Below are 26799 nucleotides of genomic sequence, written 5' to 3' on the forward strand. Positions count from 1 at the left end.
AATTGGTGCCAAAGGTGCTTCAATAAAGTCTTGAGCAAAGGCTGTGAATACTTATGTACATGTGCTTTATTTTTTTATTTTATTTTTTATTTGTAATAAATTTGCAAAGATTTCAAACAAACTTCTTTCACGTTGTCATTATGGGGTATTGTTTGTAGAATTTTGAGGAAAATAATGAATTTGACCCATTTTGGAATAAGGCTGTAACATAACAAAATGTGGAAAAAGTGAAGCGCTGTGAATACTTTCCATATGCACTGTATGTATGAAAAGTTTCCATTCACAGTAACATTGTTTTGAACATGCATCAGACACCATGGTCTTATACCACGGTACAGCTTTTCTGACTATGATGAGACCAAAATGACTTGGTTGTTGTGTGACATTTATAGACCACGAAAGTTTGTGTGAGAATAATATTTTGTCAGTTAAGACAACCATACCACAGGGGTGTTGACCACACAAGCGATGAGTTCTCACTTACAATTCAAAGAATCTAGGCTGTATACATTTAAATACTTTACATTAATAAAGAAACACATTTCGCTCAGCAACAGAGAGCTGTTTATTGATCAGCTCTATGGATAAACTAGCAAGACTTTCTTTAATAGACCGGCTAAACACACCTCTACATTTCTACTGTTACTGTAGAGAATGCTCATTGTTGCAGTCCATCCATCTCTTTCTTTTTGTCCTGTAACTTAGAATACAGGAAGTAAGCAGTTATAAAAATAACTTTGGAACTTCCACTATTTCTCGGTAAAGCATTATTAGTGCTTGCTATTGTGATTTCTCATCAATTGTGACCAAGATCTTAAGCAAGTACAGAGAGAACTCTTTCTTTCTTTCTTTCTTTCTTTCTTTCTTTCTTTCTTTCTTTCTTTCTTTCTTTCTTTCTTTCTTTCTTTCTTTCTTTCTTTCTTTCTTTCTTTCTTTCTTTCTTTCTAGTAACTTAGAATACAGGTAACCAGTTATATAAGTAACTTTGAAACTTCCTCTACTTCTCAGTAAAGCATTATTAGTACTGTAAAAGGAGATTCATCTTGCTCATCTTGAGATCACACACGACCAAGATCTCTAACAAGTACAGAGAGAACTGTTCTCTGGACAAAATGAGAATTACAGGTCATCTTTGAAATCCTGCTGATTTTCACAAAAGCTGCCATGGGTAGGTTTTATCCTCTCAAAATGCACAATTCATTTATTTATAACATGTACAGTTGTACAGTTTATGCTTTATGGAATGACAAATAGAATAAATGTAGGTTAAACAAGTGAAACCAGATATCAGTAAATCAGTCATCTTTTAATGAACACTTCCTGCAGTACAAAAACTTCATCAATAAAATAATGTTTTAGAAAAAAAACATAACATCCAAGGATAATAGGACTTCCACTGGCACTAAATGGTCTAATATGTATTTAAAAATCACATGTTGATGTGCACAATTGGCCTACTGCTTAACCCTGTGCAGGCATTTCTTTCCCATAATCAGTGTTAACATGTAGCTTTAAAAGAGTCTAAAGAAAGTGCAGTTTTAACAGTGCAATTTAGGCATGGGCGATCTGATAAAAATATCTCATCGCAATACTTAAATACAATATGCAATATATAATTTTTTTTTGGATTTTTGTGTGTGTTTATGCGAATGTTGCTTCATCTATTTTAAATGCGTCATTTAGCATACAATCACATCCCAAAAAAGTTGGGACACTGTGTAAAATGTAAATAAAAACAGAATGCAATGATTTGCAAGTCTCACAAACTCATATTTTATTCACAATAGAACATAGAAACATATCAAATGTTTAAACTGAGATAATGTACAATTGTAAGGGAAAAATAAGGAAATTTTAATTTGATGTCAGCAACACATCTCATTTTTCATTTCATGATACACCAAATGTTTTCAATTGGTGAAAGGACTCTTCTACCATGAAGCCATGCTGTTATAATAGATGCAGTATGTGGTTTAGCACTGTCTTGCTGAAATATGCAAGGCCTTCCCTGAAAAAGATGTTGTCTGGATGGAAGCATATGTTGCTCTAAAACCTGTATATAACTTTCAGCATCGATGCCTTTCCAGATGTGCAAGCTACCCATTCCATAGGCACTAATGCACCCCCATACTATCAGAGATCCAGGCTTTTGAACTGAGCGCTGATAAAAAACCGGATGGTCCCTCTCCTCTTTAGTTCTCTTTAGTTTAGAGGACGCGGCATCCATGGTTTCCAAAAAGAATTTCAAATTTTGGTTTGTCTGACCACAGAACAGTTTTCCACTTTGCCTCAGTCCATTTTAAATGAGCTTTGGCCAAAAGAAGACAGCGGTGTTTCTGGATCATGTTCACATATGGCTTCTTCTTTGCATGATAGAGCTTTAACCAGCATTTGTGGATGGCACGGCGAACTGTGTTCACGGACAATGAGTTCCGGAGGTGTTTCTGAGCCCATGCAGTGATTTCCATTACAGAATCATGCCTGTTTTTAATGCAGTTCCACCTGAGAGCCTGAAGATCACAGACAGGCAATATTGATTTTCACCCTTGTCCCTTGCGCACAGAGATTTCTCCAGATTCTCAGAATCTTTTGATGATATTATGTACTGTAGATGATGAGACTTATGTTGAAGAACATTATTCTGAAATTATTCAACGATTTGTAGATAGTTATCAGATTGGTGAACCTCTGCTCATCTTTACTTCTGCGAGACTGCGTCTCTAAGATACTCATTTTATACCCAATCATGTTACTGACCTGTTGCCAATTTTTAATTAGTTGCAAAATATTCCTCCAGCAGTTGCCCCAATCCAAACTGTTTTGAGACGTGTTGCGGCCATCAAATTCAAAATTACCTTATTTTTTTCTGAAAATGGTACATTTCCTAAGTTTAATCATTTGATATGTTTTCTATGTTCTTTTGTAAATAGCATATGGGTTTATGAGATTTGTATCACGAATCAAGGATGGGCTCGGAAGCAATCGCAGTTAGATAACATTTATTATATAAACAAACAACAAAACATAGACACTAAGACAACTAGGCAAAATACTGTGGCATGAAACAAAACATGGGAACATGGAACATGGTAGTCTAAGACAACGAAAGACAGAGAAACAGTGCGGACAATGACTATATATACACAAGAGTGCTCATTAACAGAACGTGAATCAGGTGCAGGTGGTCATGTGACATGTAGTGCAGTGCAGTGGCTGGTGGAAACTTGAGTCCAGAGTTTCCTGATACATGACAATTTGCAAATCATTGCATTCTGTTTTTATTTACATTTTACACAGCATCTCAACTGTTTAGGAATTGGGATTGTACATCATATAATTATATATATATATATATATATATATATATATATATATATATATATATATATATATATATATATATATATATATAAAACAACATATGATTATAAATATACACTTTGGATGATATTGGGTAACAAAATTTCATTCTGAACACAATCTTCAGAAAAAGACTTACACAGTTTGTTGAAATATAACTTATTTATCATTTAATCAAGAAAACACACGCACAACATGCTTTTCTGCCGTTGTTCAGAGTAAAATCCAACAAATATGTAAATGACTCTCTCTCTCTCTCTCTCTCACTCTCTCTGTCTCTCTCTCTCTTTAAGTTTCATCTTAATGATTTTCATCAAATATGTGCACTTATTACCAGTTTCTTTTCTTTATTGAAAACTGTAGCACAGTTTAAATAGGTGTGTAATAATGCTAAGAATGTTCCTCTGCAGGTTTGCTGTTTCAGGATCCTGTTGTCTGTAGATTTAATGAGAGTAGTCAGTGTTATGTAGCTCTGGGACAATGACTGCACCTGCAATCGACTGCACCTGCAAATGCCCCTGGAGGATGGGTTTAATCTAAAGATCATAGACAAGACCACTCATTTCATTTTAAGAATTTTAAGAAACACCGAAAGTAACCCTCCAAAACCAACTTCCCCAAGATGGCAATGATAATAAAACTATGATACTAACCAGTGCACAGAGGTGCGACCCTGGAATATACACTTTAGATGCTTATGATGCAAACTTTAGATACTTATGATTTAAAGGCAGTTATACCCTCCAGGTGAACATTGAAGGTAGGACCACACAACCTGAAATCACATCACACATCATACTACAAGAAGTTATTTAATAAATACATAAAATATATGCATTTGTTCACACTATAGTCTCTCAAATTTGTAAAAAATATTTGAAGTCCACTAGTGGAAATAGATCACTTCAGGTTTCTTTAAAATGTAAATTGTCATTCCTTTCTTTCTTTTCATCTTCAACTCTTGAGCTTTCGTGTTTTAACCCAAAAGATATATTCCTGAAAAGTATCATTTGCTGATGATGTCATGAACACTACTGTACAATGGTTCTTACTTACACTCTCCATCCCCATCCTTCATTCAGATTGAAGAAAAAGTGTTATCTCTGTGACTTTAACCATGACATGGTTGTTGGTACCAGATGTGCTGGTCTGTATAAACTCTAGAGACTGTTGTGTGTGAAAATCCCAGGCGATCAGTAGTTTCTGAAATACTCAACAACCATGCTACAGTTAAAGTCACACCTTTTCCCCATTCTGATGTTTGATGTGAACATTAAGTGAAGTTTTTGACCTGTATCTGCATGACTTTATGTAGTGTGCTGCTGCCACATGATTGACTGATTAGATATTTGCATGAATGTGCAGGTGTACATGTGTTCCTATTAAAGTGGACAGGTTGTTTACCTACTTGTATGGTTCTATATCTATATAACATGGTGTTATCCAGATTTTTAAAAAATCTTCAGAATAGCCAAGGTGGTCAGTGCTGCTTTTACTAGATGATCTGAAAAATATGACCAGTTGCACATAGTCTAATGATGGTAGGTCTTTCAGTTCCAGTTAGGAACTTGCAGTAAGAAAACTCTCTAACGGTTAGAGAGTTTTCTTACTGCAAGTAAGTTCCTTACTGGACCTGAAAGACCTACCATTATTAGACTATGTGCAACTGGTCATATTTTTCAGATCATCAGTGCTTTATAGTAATAGAGTTAGTAAGGGACCATCTAAAAAAGTGCATGACCTGGGCAACTGTATAAGATTTTTACATGGCACAATAAGTTTATATGTGTAATAAAAAGGTATATCATTAATAATATATATGCTATAAAAAAATTAAAAAATTCTTTATCCATACAGTATCCTAACACTGCTATAAGTTAGATATCCTGTGAAGTAGACAACTATAAACTTAGTAGAATCTTATTCAGTTGCCCAGGTCATGCAGTTTGTAGACGGTCCCTTACTCATTCCATTACTATAAAGCCCTGATGACCTGCGTTTCCCAAACATTGACTTCCGCGTGCTTTAACGGGAGAAAAATTGAAAATATATTCAGTTGTATTGGTTCTATGTCCACTCAATACATATTATTAAAACAATACACATTATGTCCTTTTTGTGTGTTTATTTCTTGAGACTAGAGAAAAGCTGGAATGTACAGCGAATGTCCAATATAAACCCAACTTTAACGCGGTGCGCACGCTTTACAAAACTGAGGGGACGGTTTACACATGGCTGTATTTTTTTTTTCTTACCTGACTCCATACTAACCACTTGAACAACTCACCTTCCTTCCTCTGTCTGTCTGTCCCTCTTTCATTCATTCATTCATTCTCTCTCTCTCTCTCTCTCTCTCTCTCTCTCTCTCTCTCTCTCAGGTTTCATGGTGGTGTTTTTGTCTGTGTGGATCTTTCAAGTCATCATCCTGCTGTCTCTGTTAGTGGGAGCATACATCTACCCCAGAATCTACAGGAAACAGAGGACACCTGAGAGTAAGACTTTAATACTTAACAGCTTAGAAAATTAACACATTACCAAAGTCCATATTCAACTATAGAGTATGTGCTAACATGTAAAGACAGAAGAACATGAGCAGTTAGAAAATGTAATGTCTAAAGGTCTAAAGCTTCCATGGTGATGTAAGTGCGGTGATCACCTGCGCATCATTTCCTTCCACAGTTCAGGAAGCTCTGTAAACCTGGATTAGGAACAGAAGAAGCAGATCTCCTCTATACAAGCAACCATCAATCTGTGTCTCATTCAGACTGAAACATGAGAAAATATAACCATCAATAACAGATGGCTAACAGACAACATAAATGTAATTCCTCAATCCACACCTGGACTTTGCTTTTTCTTTTTCTTTTTCTTTTTTTTTTTAAACAAAAACAACAAAAAAAAACTAAGTCAGTCTCATGATTCCTGCAGATTCATTGAGGAACCAAGTGCTATTTTTTAGAGTTGCTTCTGTTATGCTTTATTTCTAATATTCTCAAAATAATGTAATACTTTGATGCAGTTGTTACAAACATGCCAACAATGCTTTTGTGGAAATGATTTTAATAGAGTTTTTGAAATGTAAATTCAATTTCTGTAACTGAACTAAATGATTTTTATCACTATAAAAAGTCAAAACGATAGTGGGCGTGGTGCACCGGTGGGCAAGTGATGTAATCGGTGTGCGGCCAAACACCGGTAACACAGCAAGCCTAATATGGATGCTCCCAGTACCTTATTTTTTTTTTAATCCTGTAAAGAAAAATGTCCAACAAAATGATGTGCCATTTGAGTCTTTCAGATGGATCCATTACATCAAATCCTGCAGCAATAAAGAGGATGGCAAGAGTTGTTCAGTTGTTCAGTGTGGAGAGCTGTGAGACTGAAAGTGCAGAAGAGTTGCTCAAAAATTGCCTCAGCTTGAAGAAGAACAGAGAAAAGATTTGGATAGTATAAACAGCTTTCAAAAAAAAAAAAAAAAACCTTTCTGAGAAAAGTGGTTCCCCTCTGTGCGGAGACTGATCTATAGATGAAATTTGTTATACATAATGATGACTGTAAAATACATCACCAGCATCACTGTAGGGCTTTATAAATACTCACATTGTAATATATGTGATATAATATATACCTATATATAGGTGATATAAAAAACGAAACCAAGATAAATCTCAGATCTTTCTCTACATTTTATGGGATATAGCAACCAACACAATTTGAGTGAAAAACAAATAGAAACGTTTTAGGAAAAAACAGACAAAGAAAAAACTAATGATAACCTGCTTGCACCACTTAAGTATTACACTGTTAAATCACTTTCTACTGAAATCTATTGAATAGGCTGAACTGAAAGTATGCATTAATACTTAAAATATTAATTACAAAGGTAGATGTTGACCTGCTATGGAATTACTGCCTGCCAAACCTCCACTGGTGGGATTACCGCTCATCCTCAAGCCTTGCCAACATGACTAACACAACCAGAACCATACAGGCCTTCCCAGTGACTAAGGCTGTAGCGCACCTCACTGGCACCGTTAATGGATGCTCAGTGCCACTGGTTCCATATGGCAAAGGTCAGCTGCAGGGTCATCATCCAGGTAACACCGTTCAACAACACTCCTATAACCCCGGTATGTCTCCTGGGGGCGGAACAGTGGCTCCCTGCCACCCCGTGCAACTAGACTTTGGGTTAGATGTTACTGCTTCTCCTCACCCAAAGCTTCCAGAACCTTCCTCTGGACTCTGCCTAGGAGTCACACACACACACACACACATGTACACACACTTGTTTGCAAACCAGCCTTGTTGTTTGCAAATGTTCAGCCTGGTTGAATGCTCAAATTCCAGACTTATGATGAAATTTATATTAAATATTTGTAAAAGTTTGGGCCCATCCAGGATTTGAACCCAGGACCTCCTAACACCCTAAGCAAGAATCATACCCCTAGACCAACAAACCAGTTAGAACATAGCTTGAGGAGTTGGTGAGAAACTCCTAGTGGTGAGAAATTAGGAGCTGCAGCTAATCTGTTTAAATTAATCTCTTCTAAAAGACAATAAAAATAGATTTTTTTTCAAATTAAAAACATGCTGCATTTTGTGCATCTAAATGAAAAATATTTGTGGGCATTACATAGAAAAAATTGTTTGTTTACTAATGATTATGCACATTTATGCCAAATATCTTCCTATGAGCCTACTGCAGAAACAACTGCACATTGAAGTCAGAGTTCAGAGTTCAGAGTTCAAATCAGAGTTCACAGAGGTGTTGTTTATTATACTTCTTAATTTTATTTTTATTATTAACCCAAAGGTGCTCATAGGATTACTGCTAATCCTTCAGCCTTGCCAACATGCCTAACACAACCAGAACCATACAGGCCTTCCCAGTGACTGAGGCTGAAGCGCGCCTCATTCGGACTAATATATATATATATATATATATATATATATATATATATATATATATATATATATATATATATATATATATCACAGCTAGAAAATGTAATGTTTAAAGCTTCCATGGTGATGTCAATGCAGTGATCACCTGAGTGTCATTTCCTTCCACAGATCAGGAAGCTCTGTAAACCTGGATTAGGAACAGAAGAAGTAGTCCATGGTTGCTCTCCTCCATGCCATTAATTCATCCACCCTGAACCACCAGAAAAATATAACTATCAATTACAGATGGGTAACAGAGAAAACAAATGTAATAACTCAGTCCATATTCAAAAACTAAACCAGCCCTATTTTGCCTGCAGATTTCTTGATGAACCAATTTTTACAGTTGTTTCTCGTAATCTTTATTTTTAATATTCTAAAATGCGGTTCTTATTTATGCATGACTCTTAATAATGATTAAGTTCATTATTCACTTCTATTATTAAATCAGTCTCCTTAAGACATTATGTGATGAGTTTTGTGACACTGGAGACTTGACAGTATTTTGAGGATCCATGTATGGAGTCCAGAAACAGTCCAGAAATCAGCACCTTGCTGGGAATACATTAGGAAAAAAGAATGTGAAGTATGTAATTGTGCAGGATTAAACTGATATTATAATGACAGCTGGATCCGGTATAAAGCCTCTCACATTATATTCACATACAGTATGTCTACAATACAAAATTGTAGATTTGTGTAAATAAATCCATTAAACAATGTCACCATATCACCGAGTGTCACACAAACATGAAATGCTGCATTAAAAAAAATCTAATCTACTCACGTTTGTTGTTAATTTATAGCTGTCCAATGCGAGAGTTTTATCAGAGGGGAGACATTTTATTAAAGACAACAGTCTAAGAAACTAACAGTGTGAATATGTCTAAACTGATATTGGTATCTTCTTAGGTTCCTGCCCAGAGATACAGAATGAACTAATCTGTCCCTGGTCACCTCAGAATCAGTTTCAATTTCATATCTGGATGAATAGATAAACCGTGACATGTCATCAGACACCATGGTCCTATACCACGGTCCAGCTTTTGTGACTGTGAGGAGACCAGAATGACTTGGCTTTTGTGAAATGTTTATAGACCATGGAAGTGTAAAAAAAATATTTTTTTCAGACAGGGAACCAGACCACAGTGCTGCTGATTGCACAAGTGATGAGTTCTCACTTACAAGTCAAGCGTGCTAGGTGGTGATCACGGAAATTCTTTACATTAATAAAGAAACACATTTCACGCAGAAACAGAGAGCTGTTTATTGATAAACTCTATGAATAAACTAGAAAACTTTTTCTTTAATAGACCAGCTAAACACACCTCTACATTTCTACTGTAATTATAGAAAATGCTGATTGTTGCAATCCTTCCATCTTTTTCTTTCTGTCCTGTAACTTAGAATACAGGAAGTGAGCGGTTATTAAAAGTAACTATGGAACTTCCACTATTGCTCCATAAAGCATTAGTATTGCTGTAAAAGGACTTTAATCTTGCTAGTGTAGTTTCTCATCACTTGTGATCAAGATCTCTAGCAGGTACAGAGAGGACTGTTCTCTGGATAAAATGAGAATACAGGTCTTCTTTGGAATCCTGCTGATTTTCACACAAGCTGCCATGGGTAGGTTTTATCTTCTCAAAATGCACAATTCATTCTTTATATAAAGCACAATTGTACAGTTTATGCTTTATGGAATGACAAATGGTATAAATGAGAATTAAACAAGTGAGATCACATATCAGTAAATCGGCCATCTTTTAATGAACCCTTCCTGCACTTCAAAGGTGAAAAATATTTTTTTTCTGTGAATGTCTTCATCAATCAAATGATGTTTGACAACAAACGTTAAAACAAACAAAAAACCCCCCACAAAGCCTAAGAACCACACGCGCGCACACACACACACACACACACACACACACACGCACATACAGACGCACACCCACGCACACACACACACTTCTTCTTTCACTAAATATGTGCAATTATTCCCACTTTCTTTTCTTTATTGAATCCAGCTGTGTGTGTGTCATTATGGAGTGTCATTTATTAGAAGATAACAAGGTGTGTAATAATATCAGTGTGTAGTAATATTAAGAATGTTCCTGATTTTTTCTTCCTCTGCAGGTTTGCTGTTTCAGGATCCTGTTGTCTGTAGATTTAATGAGAGTAGTCAGTGTCATGTAGCTCTGGGACAACGACTGCACCTGCAAATTCCCCTGGAGGATGGGTTTGAACTAAAGATCACAGACAAGACATCTACCGATCATTTCATTTTAAAATATAGAAAAACCCAAAGTAACCCACCAAAACCAAATCTCCCAAGATGGCAGTTTGTTAAAGATAATAAAACTTTGATACTAACCAGTGCAGAGAGGAGCGACTCTGGAACATACACTTTAGACACCTTTGATGCAAACGGGAATAATAAAGGCATTTATACTCTCCAGCTGTACGTTGAAGGTAGGACCACACAACCACTAATCACATCACACATAAAACTACTACAAGTTATTTCATAAATATATAAACTATACGCATTTGTTCACACTGTAGTCGCTCTCAAGATTTATTATTATTATTTTTTTTTTTTTTACAATATTTGAACCTTTTTAAAAACATCATTTATTTTTTCAAATTATGCTTCATCTAATTAAATATGCAGAAATGTACGTACTTAACAATAAAATCTAGGCTTTTGATATTAGAATTTAAATCTTAAAAATTATGGACCATGACTTCTTATACAAAATATTCATTTTATTAAATTTTTAAGGGTAAAATCTATTGTAAAACTAAGAATTATAAACATTTTGGGAAAATCCTCTATAACATCTTTTTAATTAAAGAAAGGAATGAAGGGATACGTATGCGTAGCGGATGGTGATGGATGCTTAGAGTTTCAGGGCTTCACTTCAGATGCCCATTTCTCTTCTTTAACTATCCCTGCTAAAGTTTGAGCCGAGTTTTTAGCAGTTCTTCCATTTGATAGATTTCAAAGATGGCAACCAAACAGGAAGTACTACATTCTCCCTCCAAGAAAAGGCCTAAAGAGGATGAGCACCTTCACGACGCCATTGCTGAGATGCTACAGAAACAACTGAGTGCCATAAAGTTCACTATGTTGGCAATCGTTCATGAGGAAATACTAACGATTTCTACACGGCTTGATTCACTGGAAAAAGGTGTCAAATTGTTCAGCGACAGATATGACTACTGTAAATGCAAGCCACTGTGCGGGATATAAAAAGGATGTGGTAGATAGCAAGTCTCACCTGGAAGAACTGCAAGAGAAGTTATTTCTCTATAAGGACAAGTCCTCATGCTTTGAACTCTCTCATATAAAGGAAAAAAGCTAGATTATTTACACCGTAAGTGTGCTGACATAGCTTTAATACAAGAATCCCATTTTAGGGCCTCTGGTATTAGTTGGTGCCAGGATAGGCACTTTAAACTCATAGCCTCCTCATCTTACTTGCGCTTCGAGAGGAGTTGGTATACTTCAGAACAGAAGATTTCTGTTTCTAATGGGGTCTGTTTACACCTGGTCACTTCATGCATTTTTTCTGATAGCTATCTGATTTCTTAAAACAGTTCCATTTACATTAGGGCACATAATGCGTTTCAGCTAAATGGATATGAATCCGATCTTCTATTCCCACACATAATGCAAATACACATTTCTGCTTAACTGAAATGGCGTTATTTTGCTCTATTTGGGTTTGCAAATGAAGTCGAAAAGAAAACGAAAATGCTTGCTACAACGCTTACGCAAAAAAGGCAGCACTTCATTAAACAATGTTAAACAACCTTTATTATGTGCAGCATTTTCGCTGTTGGCAGTACTTAGATTTTAAAACCAAGCAAGATCCCTGGATGAAAGCTCGGACTCAACACTGGCGGGAAAATGTAGTGCTGGCTTCTTTTATGGAACAAGACTGGCTATCCAGTTTTTGAATGGGGTGCCGGACCTTCGATTATCTTTGTGTCAGCCTGAAAAGCAATTTATTGAGGAGGCACTTATTTACACTCATCTCTGTCAGGCTATAACATATAACTTGTTTTTGCTTCTGGCGCAGCTAAAGTGAGTGACTTACTTCCCTTTGGGAGGAGAAAAGCACTGATGTATGTGGTCTTGTTGTGGATAAAAATATCATAAAATGAACATGAGGGAGACCTAGTATCCAGTAAAGGGGAGAAGAAGAAAAGACGGGCACCAAGACACACAGAAGCGGTGTGAGGCGGTGTGACTGATATTGAATTGGATTCACACTTTAAAGATCTTAGATCTTTAAGAGTAATACACTATGGTTTATTAGTCAAAAAGTCAAAAAGTATACGAGCTGAGGAGTGCTAACACACACACACACACACACACACACACACACTGTCACAATTCGAGGTTGAGCCAGAAGCAGGTGCAGATAATGACATTTATTGAAGGAAACATTTTAAGAAACAAAGACACTATGACAACTGGGAAACACACTGTGGCAAGAAACAAACACTGAGACATAAACAACATGAATCTAAGACTACTTGGCAGAATACTGTGGCAAAACTAAACATAAAATAACAAGATCAAGAAACATGGAACACAGGTGTCTAAGACAACGAAAGACAAGCTAATGGTGCTGACAAGGACTATATATATATATATATATATATATATATATATATATATATATATATATATACACACACGAGTGCTCATTAACCAAAACATGAATCAGGTGCAGGTGGTCATGTGACAACTAAACTAGAGCAGTGCAGTGGCTGATGGGAAGTGGAGTCCAGAGTTTCCCGATATGTGACACACACACTCTCGTACAGTCAAGGGCGGGCAAGTAGACATAACACACACACTCACACTCTCTCTTTCTCTCTCACACATACTACTATAACTTTATAAGAATAATAAAAAGGAATATTAAGATATTATAAGGGTAATATCTTATAATAATAATATATATACTCTTTATAAAAAACAGAATAATAGGATATGTAGGACAGTAGAACTGTAATGATATTATGAAGTAGGAAGTACAGTAAACCGTTTTTTTATAACTATATATAAAATAGAGATATAGAGCAAATATGAAAATAAATTATAAACTAGAAATACAGGAAAATATAACTTACTCATAATTCAGATGTTGCAGATTCTTGTCTCGCAAGGAAGGCCTTAATTTTAAGAGAAAACCATGAGGAGCCATTTATAAGGGCAGCTGAGTCAAGCTGCCCCCCACCCCCACCCCCCGCGAGATAATAGTAAGACCAAGGTCACTCTAGATTGTTTTGTCTCTCCACTTTTGATTCTATGGGTTATTCAAAACCCTTGGTTTTGATTCTATGTGTAATTTGAAAACCCCTGGTTTTGATTCTATGTGTAAGTTGAAAAGCCCTGTTTTTTGAGCTATTGGTAAGCGGAATAGCCCTTCTTTTGAACATAATAGTAAGGTAGATGAGCTCTTTTTTAACCCTATTGGTATTGATATCATAGTCTTCTTGAAACATATGGGTTATTTACTGTGTAAATACAGTATAAATACTGGAGCTTAAGCTCAGGGTATCAGATCACTTCTGAGAATTCTCATCGGTGTGGATCTCGTGTGGTGGAACGGAACCAATAAAGCTGGACCCTTGCTTCTTCTCACTCACGGCTGGTGTCTTTTTTCTATCTCCAACTGGGCTCAGAGGTAGATGTGAGTATTGGCTTCTATGTTGAATTTTAAGTGTTTTTGGGTAATAGGCTAAATTTGAGCCAGCAGTTTCAACAACCAGATGCATTTAGACTTATCCAGTTTCTTCTGGAATGCGGCCCAGACCACCTCCTGATGTGGTTTGAGCAATCTCAAATGCGTTTCGGAAGGCATTTACACCTGGTCTTTTCACAATCAGATAGCTATCTGAGCAGAGAAAACACATAAAGTCATAAGGTGTAGAGAAATCAGAAGGTGATGAACATGGATGGTTTACATGTGCTTCGGGATCATAGAATACTTTAAAAATTGCCTTCGTCTCAGTTTATGCTCCAAATAAATATGCAGCAGATTTTTTATCATCACAAACTTCTCCTTAGCTTCATGGACTACCACCTGGTTGTTGGTATGATTACTAATACAGTGATTAATCCTTTAATTGCTAGATCCTCTTCAACCATACATGGGGATCTGGATTCACAGCCACTCAATGACCTTATTGCACATAATGACTTGTGTGATATCTGGAGGATGAAAAATGAGCATTCTAGGGACTGTACCTTTTATTCTTCACGGCATAAGACATTTTCTAGGATAGATTATATTATAATCTAGAGGTACCTTATTCAGTGCATAAATCATATTGATATTTTACCCATGGTGATTTCAGACTATTCTTCTGTACTCTGTAACTTGTTTCCCCCTGTTTTACCCAAAGGGCAATGAGATGGCGCTTGAATACGTCCCTGCTATTGGATGAAGACTTTGTCAAATATCTATGTACAAATTTGACACTGTTTCTCTCTGAGAATGCTAGTTCAGCTGTTAATCCGGAAATTTTATGGGAAGCAATGAAATGTTTTTTGAGAGGAAACTGTATTTATTTTTGCTTCATATACTAATAAATGCAGAGTAAAATAATTATTTCATCTTGAGGACCAGATTAAAGTATTGGAAAGAGATCTGAAAAAAAACTTTTACTGAATGTAAAAGCAGGACCTTGGGAAATCTAAGATCTGACTACAAGGCGATTTTATTAAAAAGGACAGAATGTTTGGTTCACTGCACTAAACAAAATTACTATTTTAATGGAGAACAACCCACTAAATTGCTGGCTTTAAGGCTGAAACATAAGCTGCATTCACATGGACAACAATAATCCACTCTTAATCCGATAAAGACCATACTTTGATTAAGAAACTACCATGTAAACAGCAATTTTTACTTACCTTAATCTAATTAAGGTCATAATCGAAGTAAGCAATAATCTAATTAAGACAGGTGGGGTACTCCTGTTTTAGTCGCATTATGGATGTTTATTACAGACATGTTAACACCTTAATCACATTATGAACGTCGTGTGAGTTTTCACCGCATTTTGCGACAGGACACGATCACACATGGCAGTTTTACATTTTACGGCGAACAAGAGAGTTCGGCCGCATCCCAAATCGCATACTTGCCTACTATAGGCCTGTAGTGGAGAAAAATACATGTATCTCGGCTACTATATAGACGGTAATTACGCGATTTGGGACGCAGCCCATGGCTTCAAGCAGTTGTCTATTTGCACGTATAGCACGACAAATAATTAACTGCACTTAAAGCGTTCGTAAAAAAATTGAATAAAAACACCCGAAACTGTATACGGTACCATAACGAAGACGAACTGCATGTTGAAACGTGAAATTCTGGAGGGACGTCGGACGGCGTGGCGCGGTGATGTAATGACGCGGGCTGTTAATCTAATTATGTTCTATAACATGTAAAACGGGAACATGACAGGAGTATTCTAAAAGCGACTCATGTAAACACCTTAATCACATTATTATCTTAATCAGAGTAAGGTTAATAATTAGATTAATGCTGTCCATGTAAACGTAATAACTGTGAGGTTATGTCCTCAATAACAGCCTTTAATGACAATACAGGTAACCTCCACACAACCCTGGATGAGGTGAACAGTATGTTCAAGGAATTCTGTGAACATCTTGACAGCTCCGAGGTGGAAACGGATAAACATCAGGGCACTGAATATAATGTCAAAATTAAATCTCCCTCACCTAAATGATGAGCAGCGTATGTTTCTTGATTCTTCAATAGAACCGAGGAGGCAATAGAGTCGATGAGTAAGAGTGAGGGCCCTGGTGTGGATGGTCTACCCCTAGAGCTGTACTTGGAGTTATGGGATCTACTCGGACCACTTCTTCTCAACTCTATAAATTTTTTCATAAATTTGGGTTCCTTTCATAGACATCAGAATATTGCTCTTATTTCTTTGATTTTAATAAAAGGGAAGAACCCCTTCTACTGCCCTAGTTATAGACCGATTTCATTAATTTATATAGATGTCAAGGCTTATGCTAAGGTTATAGCTCGTTGCTAACACATTACTAGTTTTTTAAACTCCTATGGTCAAACAAGGTTTCTCATGGGTCGTTTTGCTATAGATAACGTGTGACATCTTTCGAATTTTATTGATGTGCCCAATCCGGCCAACAATCACAGCGTTATCCTCTCACTAGATGCAGAGAAAGCCTTTGATTGTGAGTTCTAACTCGCTTTGGCTTTGGTTCTCATTTCATTCATATGGTACAAACTCTTTATAAAAACTCCCTTACTGGGGTATGAACAGGTCTAAGTTGCTCTAGCACTTTTCAGCTGAGTAGAGGTACAAGACAGGCTTGCCCATTGTTACCTTTGCTGTTCGTAATTTCATTAGAGACTCTGGCACAGGCAATTTGTCAAAATCACACAATTTCCCCTATCACAATACATAGTTGCAAACATTATATTTCTCTTTTTCGCAGATGATATTCTACTCTATTTGTCTAATGTTCCTACTTCTATTTCTCAGTGTCTTAAAATTTTCAAGGACTTTAGAAATGTGTGTGGTTACAAGATAAATCTGTTTTAATGCCCATGTCAGAATTGTGTGACATGGCATTGATGCCCCCTCAATTCCAGTTAGTAAGACATTTACATATATAGGAATTCATATTTCCTCCACACTTCAGGCTGTAATCAAACAAAATTATAGCTCTTTAATTACTAAAAATAGACAGTATCTGCAGAGATGGGGTGCACTTTTACTTTCACTGCAAGATAGGATAGCAGTCATCAAAATGAACATTCTCCCAACACAGCAAAATCCACAGTGTTGATTTGACACTCACAGTGTTGAATTTACACCCTACAGTGTTTATATAAGTCCACTGGACACAAATGAACACTCTGGGTGTTAATTCAACACTAGGGATTTTTCTGTGTAGACTCATATTTTTGTTTTCAATGATCCATCTTTCTCCTTTTAAAACTTAAATAAATAAATAAATAATTCAATGATAGGCACACGGTGTGGTTAGCATGTTCGCCTCACATCTCCAGGGTTGGGGGTTCGATTCCCGCCGCTGCCCTGTGTGTGCAGAGTTTGCTTTTCTCCCTGTGCTGTGGGGGTTTCCTCCAGTTACTACAGTTTCCTCCCCCAGTCCAAAGACTGATTGGGCTGATTGGCTTGTCCAAAGTGTTGATAGTGTATGAATGGGTGTGTGAATGTTTATGTTATTGTGCCCTGCGATGGATCGGCACCCCGGTGTACCCCGCTTTGTGCCCCATGCTCCCTGGGATAGGTTCCAGGTTCCCCACAACCCTGTAGGATAAGCGGTACAACACCCAAGAATTCAATTTAAAATGTTCCACAGAAAACCTGACAAAGGATGCTTGCCAGTTCCGAATTTCCAGTTCTATTTTTGGGCATGATGGCTATGCTCCCTTAAGACCTGGTTGAAGGTTGACTCACAGATTGCTTGGCAAGCTATAGAAGCATCTGCTGTGCTTCCACATCGATTACAGGACATATTATTTACAGGTCTGTCAAAGAAAGTACAGAAGTTTGATGATAATAAAATTGTAGGCAATTCTTTAAAAATTTGGCATGATGTCTATAAATTTATGGGAAGTTCTAGTAAATTTACAACTGAACCCCCATTTTGGAATAATCATAACATACAATCTGCAAGAAAACCCTTTGTCTTTAAGTCATGTTCTGATCAAGGTGTATTTGTTCTGGGTGACATATTTAACAACTAGGGCATCAGGTCCTTTCAGGATTTGAAAGTGTTATAGTCTTCCGAGATATTTCTACTTTTTGTATTTAAGGCTGAGAAGGGCAATCCGTGCATATGGTGTACTGTGGAGCTGTAACTTGGACTCTCATCCTTCGATGGACTGTGTCAACTTCTCGCAGATGCGAGGAGCAGTGTCCTTCATCTACAACAGACTCCTCAATTATGACTCTGGCACACTACCCATTACCACGATATGGGAAAGGGAATTGGTCCCTTATAAACCAAACTGGGACTGTATATCTGAAAGTATTCCTATGATGTCTGCACTAACCACTGTCGAGAAGTTAACATTTAAAATTTGGCACAAACCTACATTTCCGGTAGACAAAATGTGGCTCTTAGAACTCAAAAACATTGCACTGCTAGAACGCTCAGCAGTGAGAATTATCAAAGCTAAACCAAGAACAATTAAGGCATGGTCACATTTTACTGAGACACCCCCACCATTTATTTCTTTATTTATCTGTTTTCTCCTCTTTTTTTGGTTTGTACATAGTTCTGTTATGTCATGTATAATGACGATGTTCTGCAATAATAAAAAAAAAAAGAGAAAGGAATGAAGATGTAAAATTTCATGAATGCAGGTGATCTAGCCGCTGAGATTTTTGGTTTTAGATATACGTATAAAAAGGAAATTTTGATTTTAACAGTTTTTAAAAATGCAATGTAGTTTAATATATTTCCTCTCTGGTTAATGTTGTTTCTAAGGTTTATGAAGTCGATTGAATGTATATCATAATGACACGAGCACACACCCACAAACACACACATTATTAATTAGCATTATCAGTGTTGCTGTGTTTATGATTTGCTGTTGCATTTTTGGTTTGATAATGTGTTTAGTACTAATGTGCCTCTATAGTAATTCATCCTGAGGTGTTTATCTCTAATCTGCAGCTGAGGTGTCCTCAGTGAAAATGTGGTACAGCTGCTTGTCCCCTGGAGTCATGAAAGTGTACTGTTCTGCTGATGGAGACAACCTCCGCTTCAACTGGACTTCTGATTTAAACACATTTCCTCAACTGGAGAATGGGAGCAGCACTGTCGTACTGAATAAAGATCATCATGGAAATGTCACCTGCAATGTAGAAAATCACGTCAGCCGTGACCACAATACCACTGAACTCCACCCATGTCCTGGTGAGTCTATCTCATTCTTCTTGGCAAATACAGCCAAATATCCGGGGAATACTTACTAAGAATGAAAAAGTTAAGCTCAGTCCCTAAACAGATTAGAAATGGCTAGAGGTAGAAATGATGCATCATGCAGTGTCAGCATGATGTATCAATTCTGGTGTCGATAGTTCCGCAACCTCAGCTACATCACTCAAGTTCAAATATGGTCTCAAGTACAGTGGTACTTAAAAAAAATCTCTGGGGGCTCGAGCCCCTGCCCTTTTTCTAAATTATTTAAAAGTACCCCTCTCAACAGTAATTAATAAACAATTATATTATGTAAAAAGTATTTGAATTCAAATTAACATGAGAGAGTACACAAAACAGAAGTAAATTAATAAAAGAAAGTCAGAGAAGTTTCCTATTTATTTGTCCAACTTGAGTCTGCAGTCAGATATTCTCGTTGTCGACACTATAGTGATGCGTCTCACTTCAACAGACAGACAGGTATGCTGAAACCACTAGCTCTTCTGCTAACCTTTTCCATATTAGCAGCATTTTATATGCTTATTGTCAGTAGTTTTCAAACTGATTGAGAGGGAATGTGTTGGTATGTCCTAGCTACTCAAGTTCGCTACAGTTCCAGACATGCAAGTAACCTTGTTATATTATATACATGTTATATAGTCAGTAAAGGCACGATGCCAAACAGATAGAGACAGCTGAAAATTAAAGAAAATGTGAAGGAGGCTGCAAAAGGGACAGCTTCCTTATCAACATTTGTAAAAAAGGTGAGCTAATATGAGACAGATAGTTGCAAAAAAGGCATAATATGTTTACAAAGAGTGAGATTCTGTGTTACACGGTATTCTGTTCAGTCATACACCGATTGCCCTTGCCCCCTGTGGCACCGCACCCACTGTCCTTTAGCTTTTTTATATAAATAAAAGCATTTAGTTCAGTTGGAGAACATTTAATGGACACTACAAAAAAAAAAACAAAAAAAAAAAACTGAAAGCAGAGTCGCAGCACAGAATAATTATGGACCCACTTTTCAACATCCTGAATATAGTTATACTATATACATAGAGTAACTTACCCCTTGTTAACTAATATTGCACATTTAATCCTGTAGCCTAAGTGATATGAAATAATTATGACAAAAGATCATTTAAATGTCAATTTATATTTTTAAATGAAATTTAGAAGGAATAAATTACGAGCTTTAAGGCTAAAAAGCTAATTCAGCAAGCAGTGCTGTGGTTTTATGGAAATAAAGGCCTGTTGCCAAATGTAAATTTAATTGTGAACTTAATAGTTTTACTGACTTTTACAGTAAGAGACATACAGTGGGTGTGTCACTATAATTGTGGATGGTAATACTGTAGGTTTTTAAAAAAAATGATTTTTATTTCATAATATTTAAATTTTCTTTTAAAATTCTTTGGATTCATCTCTCCAATAAAACTTGTCGTTTTGTTGTAATTATTTCTGTGAATGTAAAAATAAAATACCATTAGATTATATTAGTATTGTCAATCTCATATTCATAATTGTGACCATACACATTCTGTTTACAATGTCTACCAGGGTGATAAAAATATGTAGTTAAATTAAAGTTAGTAAAGTAAACTAGTTGAAGTAGCAAAGTGGTTAAATTAGCTCTTTGGTGAGCTAATTTAACTAATTAATTTTTGGTAGCCCTTTTTTCATTTGAGCCCCTGATGAACTCTCTGCATGTTCCTGGTCAAGTATATATTTTGTTTTATTCTTCAGAACCTACTACTGCAGTAATCAGCTCCACAACTTCTAATGATGGTAAGTCTCACAGTTCCTTAATTTTCTTATGTTCTTATGTCTGCATGTACTATGTTTTTCCCTGAGACTGCCGATTATGTACTGACCAAAAGCCATGAAAAATGGCAGTGCTTCTAAAACAATTAAACCAAGCAGTAAAAATATAGCAGACACTATGTACTCACGTGTGGTTTACTTAATATACCAAAAGTAATTGATGTTGGAATTAAAATATTCATTTCACCATGAACACAATCTTCAGAGGAAACAGCGTGTGCTGTTATGATTTGTAAAATGCCATTTTTAGTATAAAATCCAACAAAAAGACAAATAATCATTTTGGAGAAGATAAATACACTTCTTTGTAATTATTACCAAATATGTACACTTATTTCCATGTTCAGTTCTTTAGTAAAAACTGTAGCAGAATACCGAATCCAGCTCTCCTGTTATAAAAGTGTCATTTAAGTAGATCCGGGGTGTATTTCAGTGTGTTAGAATAATGAGACCATGATCTTATATTTCTTCTTCTGCAGGTTTGCTGTTTCAGGATCATGTTGTCTGTAGATTTAATGAGAGAAGTCAGTGTTATGTAGCTCTGGGACAACGACTGCACCTGCAAATTCCCCTGGAGGATGTGTTTGAACTAAAGATCACAGACAAGACATCTACCACTCGTTCAATTTTAAAATATAGAAAAACTAAACGTAACCCACCAAAACCAAATCTCCCAAGATGGCAGTTTATTAAAGATGATAAAACTATGATACTAACCAGTGCAGAGAGCAGCGACTCTGGAACATACACTTTAGAAACCTTTGATGCAAACGGAAATAATAAAGGCATTTATACTCTCCAGCTGAACACTGAAGGTAGGACCACACAATCACCTCACACAGCACACTACAAATTATGCAAGTTATTTCATAAATATTAATTTATTCTAGAGTCCCTCTCAAACTATTTTACTATTTCCATTTATAAAAGTTACATTTATTTATGAAAGAGGCTTCATCTAATGATATATGCAGTAATGTATACATACATAACAAAGCACAAAAAAGGGCTTTTGATGTTTGATTTTGTTAGAATTTTAATCTTTCTTTGACTGTGAAGAAGCAAGAAGAAGAAATGTTTGTTGGAAAATAATTTGTACATCATTTAATCAAGAAAATACAATGCTTCCTTATAAAAAGATTTTCAGGGTCAAATTTAACGTAAACCTAAGAATAATCAACATTAAAAAAAAATGCAGGCCATTTAGAAACTGAGATTTTTCGTTTTAAATGTACATATAAAAAGCCAATTTTGATCAAAACAGTTTAAAAAATATAATTTAGTTTAATGTCTTTCCTCTATAGTTAGCGTGGTTTAACACATAAATGGCATGAAGGGGGCGTAGCTCTTCAGAGCCTTTGTTAAGTTTCACATAATGTGGTGGACAAAAACAGTTAAACTTTTTTTTTTCTGGTGGGTTTTTTATTAATAGAATTTAATAGAAGACATGTTATAGATGTGATTTATCCATGTAAATGTTAAGCTGAAGATTTTAATATAATTGACAATACACTTTGGTTACTAAGCACATAGCCCACAATTTCAGATTTAAAAAAGTATGTATCTGAAGTAGCGTTTTTGCTGACATAATTTTATGGCTGTAAAAAGCCTTTAAAACTATACTGAATTATCTTTGACCTTATCTTAAACCTACAATATGTTTTTAATTAATTGTTGGCTCTTAATTCCCACAAGTATTTTAGAAAATGTGATGATTGAGAAATACAGGCTGCTGTACAGTGACATTGGTTGAAATCAGTGAAATAACTCATTACTGTAGTTTGGGCCAGACTTAGCTGTGGCCTGTAAGTTTAAAACATGTTACTGATTAGCTAAAGCACACATCAGTCTGAGAGACAGTGGAAAATGGAGAGCTGGAGGATGTTTACAGTAAGAGTATGAAACATGAGTCTAAATGAATCTAATGATGCCTCACTTTGCTTAGCATTAATATGAGAACGCTGAAAAGCTGCCTAAAGGAAACTGGGTTATTCAGCAGAAAGAATTACTCCCCACTCTAACAAAATAAATAACTTCACATTAAATTGGTTTTGCTAAGCTAACTAGATAGGCTGAAAAAGTGCAATTTTTTCCCTTGTAATAGTCATGTCATTTCCAGTCAATGTGTGATGTTTGATAAGGACCTCCTCTTTCTGTTTTGAGTTAACGTTGCTGTGCTCCTGATTTGCTATTGCATTTTTGGGTTGATAATGTGTTTAGTTTTTAGGGTCCTCCATAGTAATTCATCCTGAAGTGTTTATCTTTAACCTGCAGCTAAGGTGTCCTCAGTAAAATTATCGTACAGTTGCATGTTCCTTGGAGTCAGGAAGGTGCAGTGTTCTGCTGATGGAGAAAACCTCTACTTCAGCTGGACTTCTGAAATAACCACTCGGTTAGAGAACGGGAACAGCACTCTCCTACTGGATAAAAACTGTAATGTAAACATTACCTGCCATGTTGAAAATCACGTCAGCCATATCCACAGATCCATTGAACTCCACTCATGTTCTGGTGAGTCTGTCTTTTTTTTTAATAATAATAAATTTAGCAACAGTAGCAACAATGATGAAGCATCAGCATTAATGTGACTGCTCATGCGCTGGTGAGTCTGTCTTTTTAATATAATGATTTGACAAACAAAAAACAATGCAGCAATTTATGAATACACAGGCAAATTTTATTTTTGCTCCATTAATGGAAATAGATCCTGAAGGAGCCACACTCACTTTATAGCATGTTGGCTAGCTAGCTCAAATTAATTTGTACTGTCCTGTTTTACTTCAGGTGAAATTGGGGTCCCTTCTTCCTTTTCATCTTCAACTCATGAGCTTTCATATTTTAACCCAGAAGTTATATAAAATGAAAGTATTTTTTGCCATGTCCACTGATGATGTCACTAACACTTCTGTACAATGGTTCTTACTTACACTCACTATCCACTTTATAAGGAACACCTGTTCACCTACACATTCATGCAGTTATCCTATCAGCCAATCATGTGGCAGCAGCGCAATGCAAAAAATCAAGGAAGTTACGGGTCAAGAATTTCAGTTAATGTTCAGAATTTCTGTGACTTTAATCATAACTTGGTTTTTGGTACCAGAAGGGCTTGCTTGAGTATTTAATAAACTCCTAATCTCACTGACATTTCACACACAACAATCTCTCGAGTTTACACGGCATGATGCAAAAAAAATAGGAGAATGGCCAGATTGGTTTGAGCTGTATATTAATTCATATAATCACTCTTTTCAACTGTGGTGAGCAGAAAAGTATCTCAACCTGCAAAAACATTGAACCTTGAAGTGGATGAGCTACAGCAGCAGAAGACCACATTGGGTTCCACTCCTGTCAGCCGAGATCAGGAATCTAAGGCTATCATGGGCACAGGCTCACCCAAACGGGACAATTAAAGATTAGGGTAAAAAAATCATCTATTTTTTCCAGTCATCATCTGTCTAGTTTTAGTGAGTCTGTGCCCATGATCACCTCAGATTCCTGTTCTTGGTCCTCTGCTTTTGTAGTCCATCTACCTCAAGATTTGATGTGTCATGCATTCTGAGATGTTTTTCTGCTCACCACGGTTGTAGAGTGTTTACTTGACTTTTTATTTACTATAGACTACCTGCCAGCTCAGACCAGTCTGTTCATTCTCCTCTGATCTCTCTCGTCAACAAGGTGTTTCAGCCTGCAGAGCCTCCTCTCACAGGAGGTTTTTGTTGTTGATGTTGTTGCTGTTCATACCATTCTGTGTAAACTCTAGAGACTGTTTTGTGTGTGTGTGTGTGTGTGTGTGTGTGTGTGTGTGTGTGTGTGTGTGTGTGTGTGTGTGTGTAAATCCCAGGAGATCAGTAGTTTCTGAAATACTCAACAACCATGCTACAGTTAAAGTCACACTTTTTCCCCATTCTGATGTTTGATGTGAACATTAACTTAAGTTTTTGACCTGTATCTACATGACTTTATGCAGTGTGCTGCTGCCACATGATTGGCTGATTATAAATCTGCATGAATGTGCAGGTATACAGGTGTTCCTATTAAAGTGGACAGGGTGTTTACTTACTTGTATAATTCTACATCTGTATAACATGGTGTTATGCAGATTTTTAAATCTTCAGAATAGCCAAGGTGGTCAGTGCTGTGTTTACTAGATGATCTGATTAATATGACCAGTTGCACATAGTGTAATAATGGTAGGTGACTGGTAGGTGGTAGGTAACCGAATGGTCTTTCAGTTCCTCTAGTTTTCTGATTCCCTCATTTGTCTGTATGTGCTAATTCCCATGCTGTAAAAATTACTCACTGACCAAAACACAACAAAAATAATTTTAAAAAACCCTTCTCTCTAACAACCTGAATCACTCAGCTTCGTCCCCCCCCTCTCAGGTTTTATGGTGGTGTTTTTGTCTGTGTGGATCTTTCAAGTCATCATCCTGCTGTCTCTGTTAGTGGGAGCGTACATCTACCGCAGAATCTACAGGAAACAGAGGACATCTGAGAGTAAGACTTTAATACTTAACAGCTTGGAAAATTATCACATTACCAAAGTCCATATTCAAGTATGAGTATGTGCTAACATGTAAAGACAGAAGAACATGAGCAGCTAGAAAATGTAATGTCTAAAGGTCTAAAGCTTCCATGGTGATGTAAGTGCGGTGATCACCTGCGCATCATTTCCTTCCACAGTTCAGGAAGCTCTGTAAACCTGGATTAGGAACAGAAGAAGCAGATCTCCTCTATGCAAGCAACCATCACTCTGTGTCTCATTCAGACTGAAGCATGAGAAGAATACAACCATCAATAACAGATGGCTAACAGACAACATAAATTTAATTCCTCAATCCACAAAAAAATTCAAATAAATCAGCCTCAAGATTCCTGTAGCTTCGTTGAGGCACCGAGTGCTAATTTTCAGTTGTTTCTGGTATTCTTTCTTTTTTAATATTTTAAAAATAATGCAATGCTTTGATACAGTTGTTACAAACATGCCAACAATGCTTTTGTGGGAATGATTTTAATAAAGTTTTTGAAATGTAAATGTAGGTATATGTACTGTACGTGTGAATGCTGAAATAAAGTCTTTTTTTTTTTTAACTGACACACCTAAACTCACTGTTCTTGATTGTTCTCTTAATTATGATGTAACTTTTGAGTTCTAAATTCAACAAATTAAATCATTCCCAAAATAAAATGCTGTACTGTCTGGTCTGTATTTAATGTAGGGTGCAGTTAAGGAGGAACAGTGGCAGGAAGAAAGCCAACATCAAGAGGGGCAAACCATTGAGCATAGACACATCCAACAGATGGCCTTTAATATATCTTAAAGTTTTAATCCAAACCTCAATAACTCCAAAACAACTCTAATTTTTTAAATAATATTAACATAAATCCGATGAAAACAGTTTTCATAAAAATGTGTTTTGGGGAAGCTCTGTAGCTCCAATAAATAGCCAAAATATTGTTCTACTCAAATAAATAATATTCCAGCATGTTGGAGCTTGTTAAAGACAATTGGTGGATGAGTTTGCAAGGAGAAAAGTAAGGGTGACGGCAGTCGCCTAAGGTAAGACTACCTTTAGCTTACTACAGAGACTACTTAAATGCTTGCAATGTATTAATTTGTTCATTTTATTTTGCATGGGCAGGGTTGTGGGGTGAAGCAATCATGGGTCTCTGCATTGATTGAAACA

The 26799-nt window shown here is 36.3% G+C and overlaps 2 protein-coding genes and 1 long non-coding RNA gene across 7 annotated transcripts in view; all 3 read left to right on the plus strand.

Annotated features, from left to right (window-relative positions):
• LOC108280967 (uncharacterized) overlaps positions 1 to 26799 on the plus strand; it is a 119360-nt gene that overhangs the window by 47223 nt on the left and 45338 nt on the right. The window lies entirely within an intron of this gene.
• LOC108281004 (uncharacterized) lies at positions 489 to 6601 on the plus strand. Its single transcript, XR_001815871.3, has 3 exons — positions 489 to 1168; positions 5739 to 5852; positions 6040 to 6601. It is a non-coding gene; the product is annotated as an uncharacterized LOC108281004 (long non-coding RNA).
• Positions 9795 to 26300, plus strand: LOC108280985 (uncharacterized). Of its 2 annotated transcripts, XM_053688402.1 has the most exons (8): positions 9795 to 9930; positions 10438 to 10773; positions 19037 to 19279; positions 21032 to 21073; positions 21589 to 21924; positions 23384 to 23620; positions 25496 to 25609; positions 25796 to 26300. In XM_053688402.1, exons 1-8 carry the CDS (start codon positions 9876 to 9878, stop codon positions 25810 to 25812), a joined length of 1380 nt encoding a protein of 459 aa, XP_053544377.1. In that variant the 5' UTR covers positions 9795 to 9875; the 3' UTR covers positions 25813 to 26300. The 2 variants fall into 2 exon arrangements, with proteins under 2 accessions (XP_053544377.1, XP_053544384.1); XM_053688409.1 differs by lacking the exons at positions 9795 to 9930; positions 10438 to 10773 and adding an exon at positions 15532 to 15731.

Source organism: Ictalurus punctatus, chromosome 2 (assembly GCF_001660625.3).
Source record: "Ictalurus punctatus breed USDA103 chromosome 2, Coco_2.0, whole genome shotgun sequence".
NCBI classification, from domain to species: domain Eukaryota; kingdom Metazoa; phylum Chordata; class Actinopteri; order Siluriformes; family Ictaluridae; genus Ictalurus; species Ictalurus punctatus.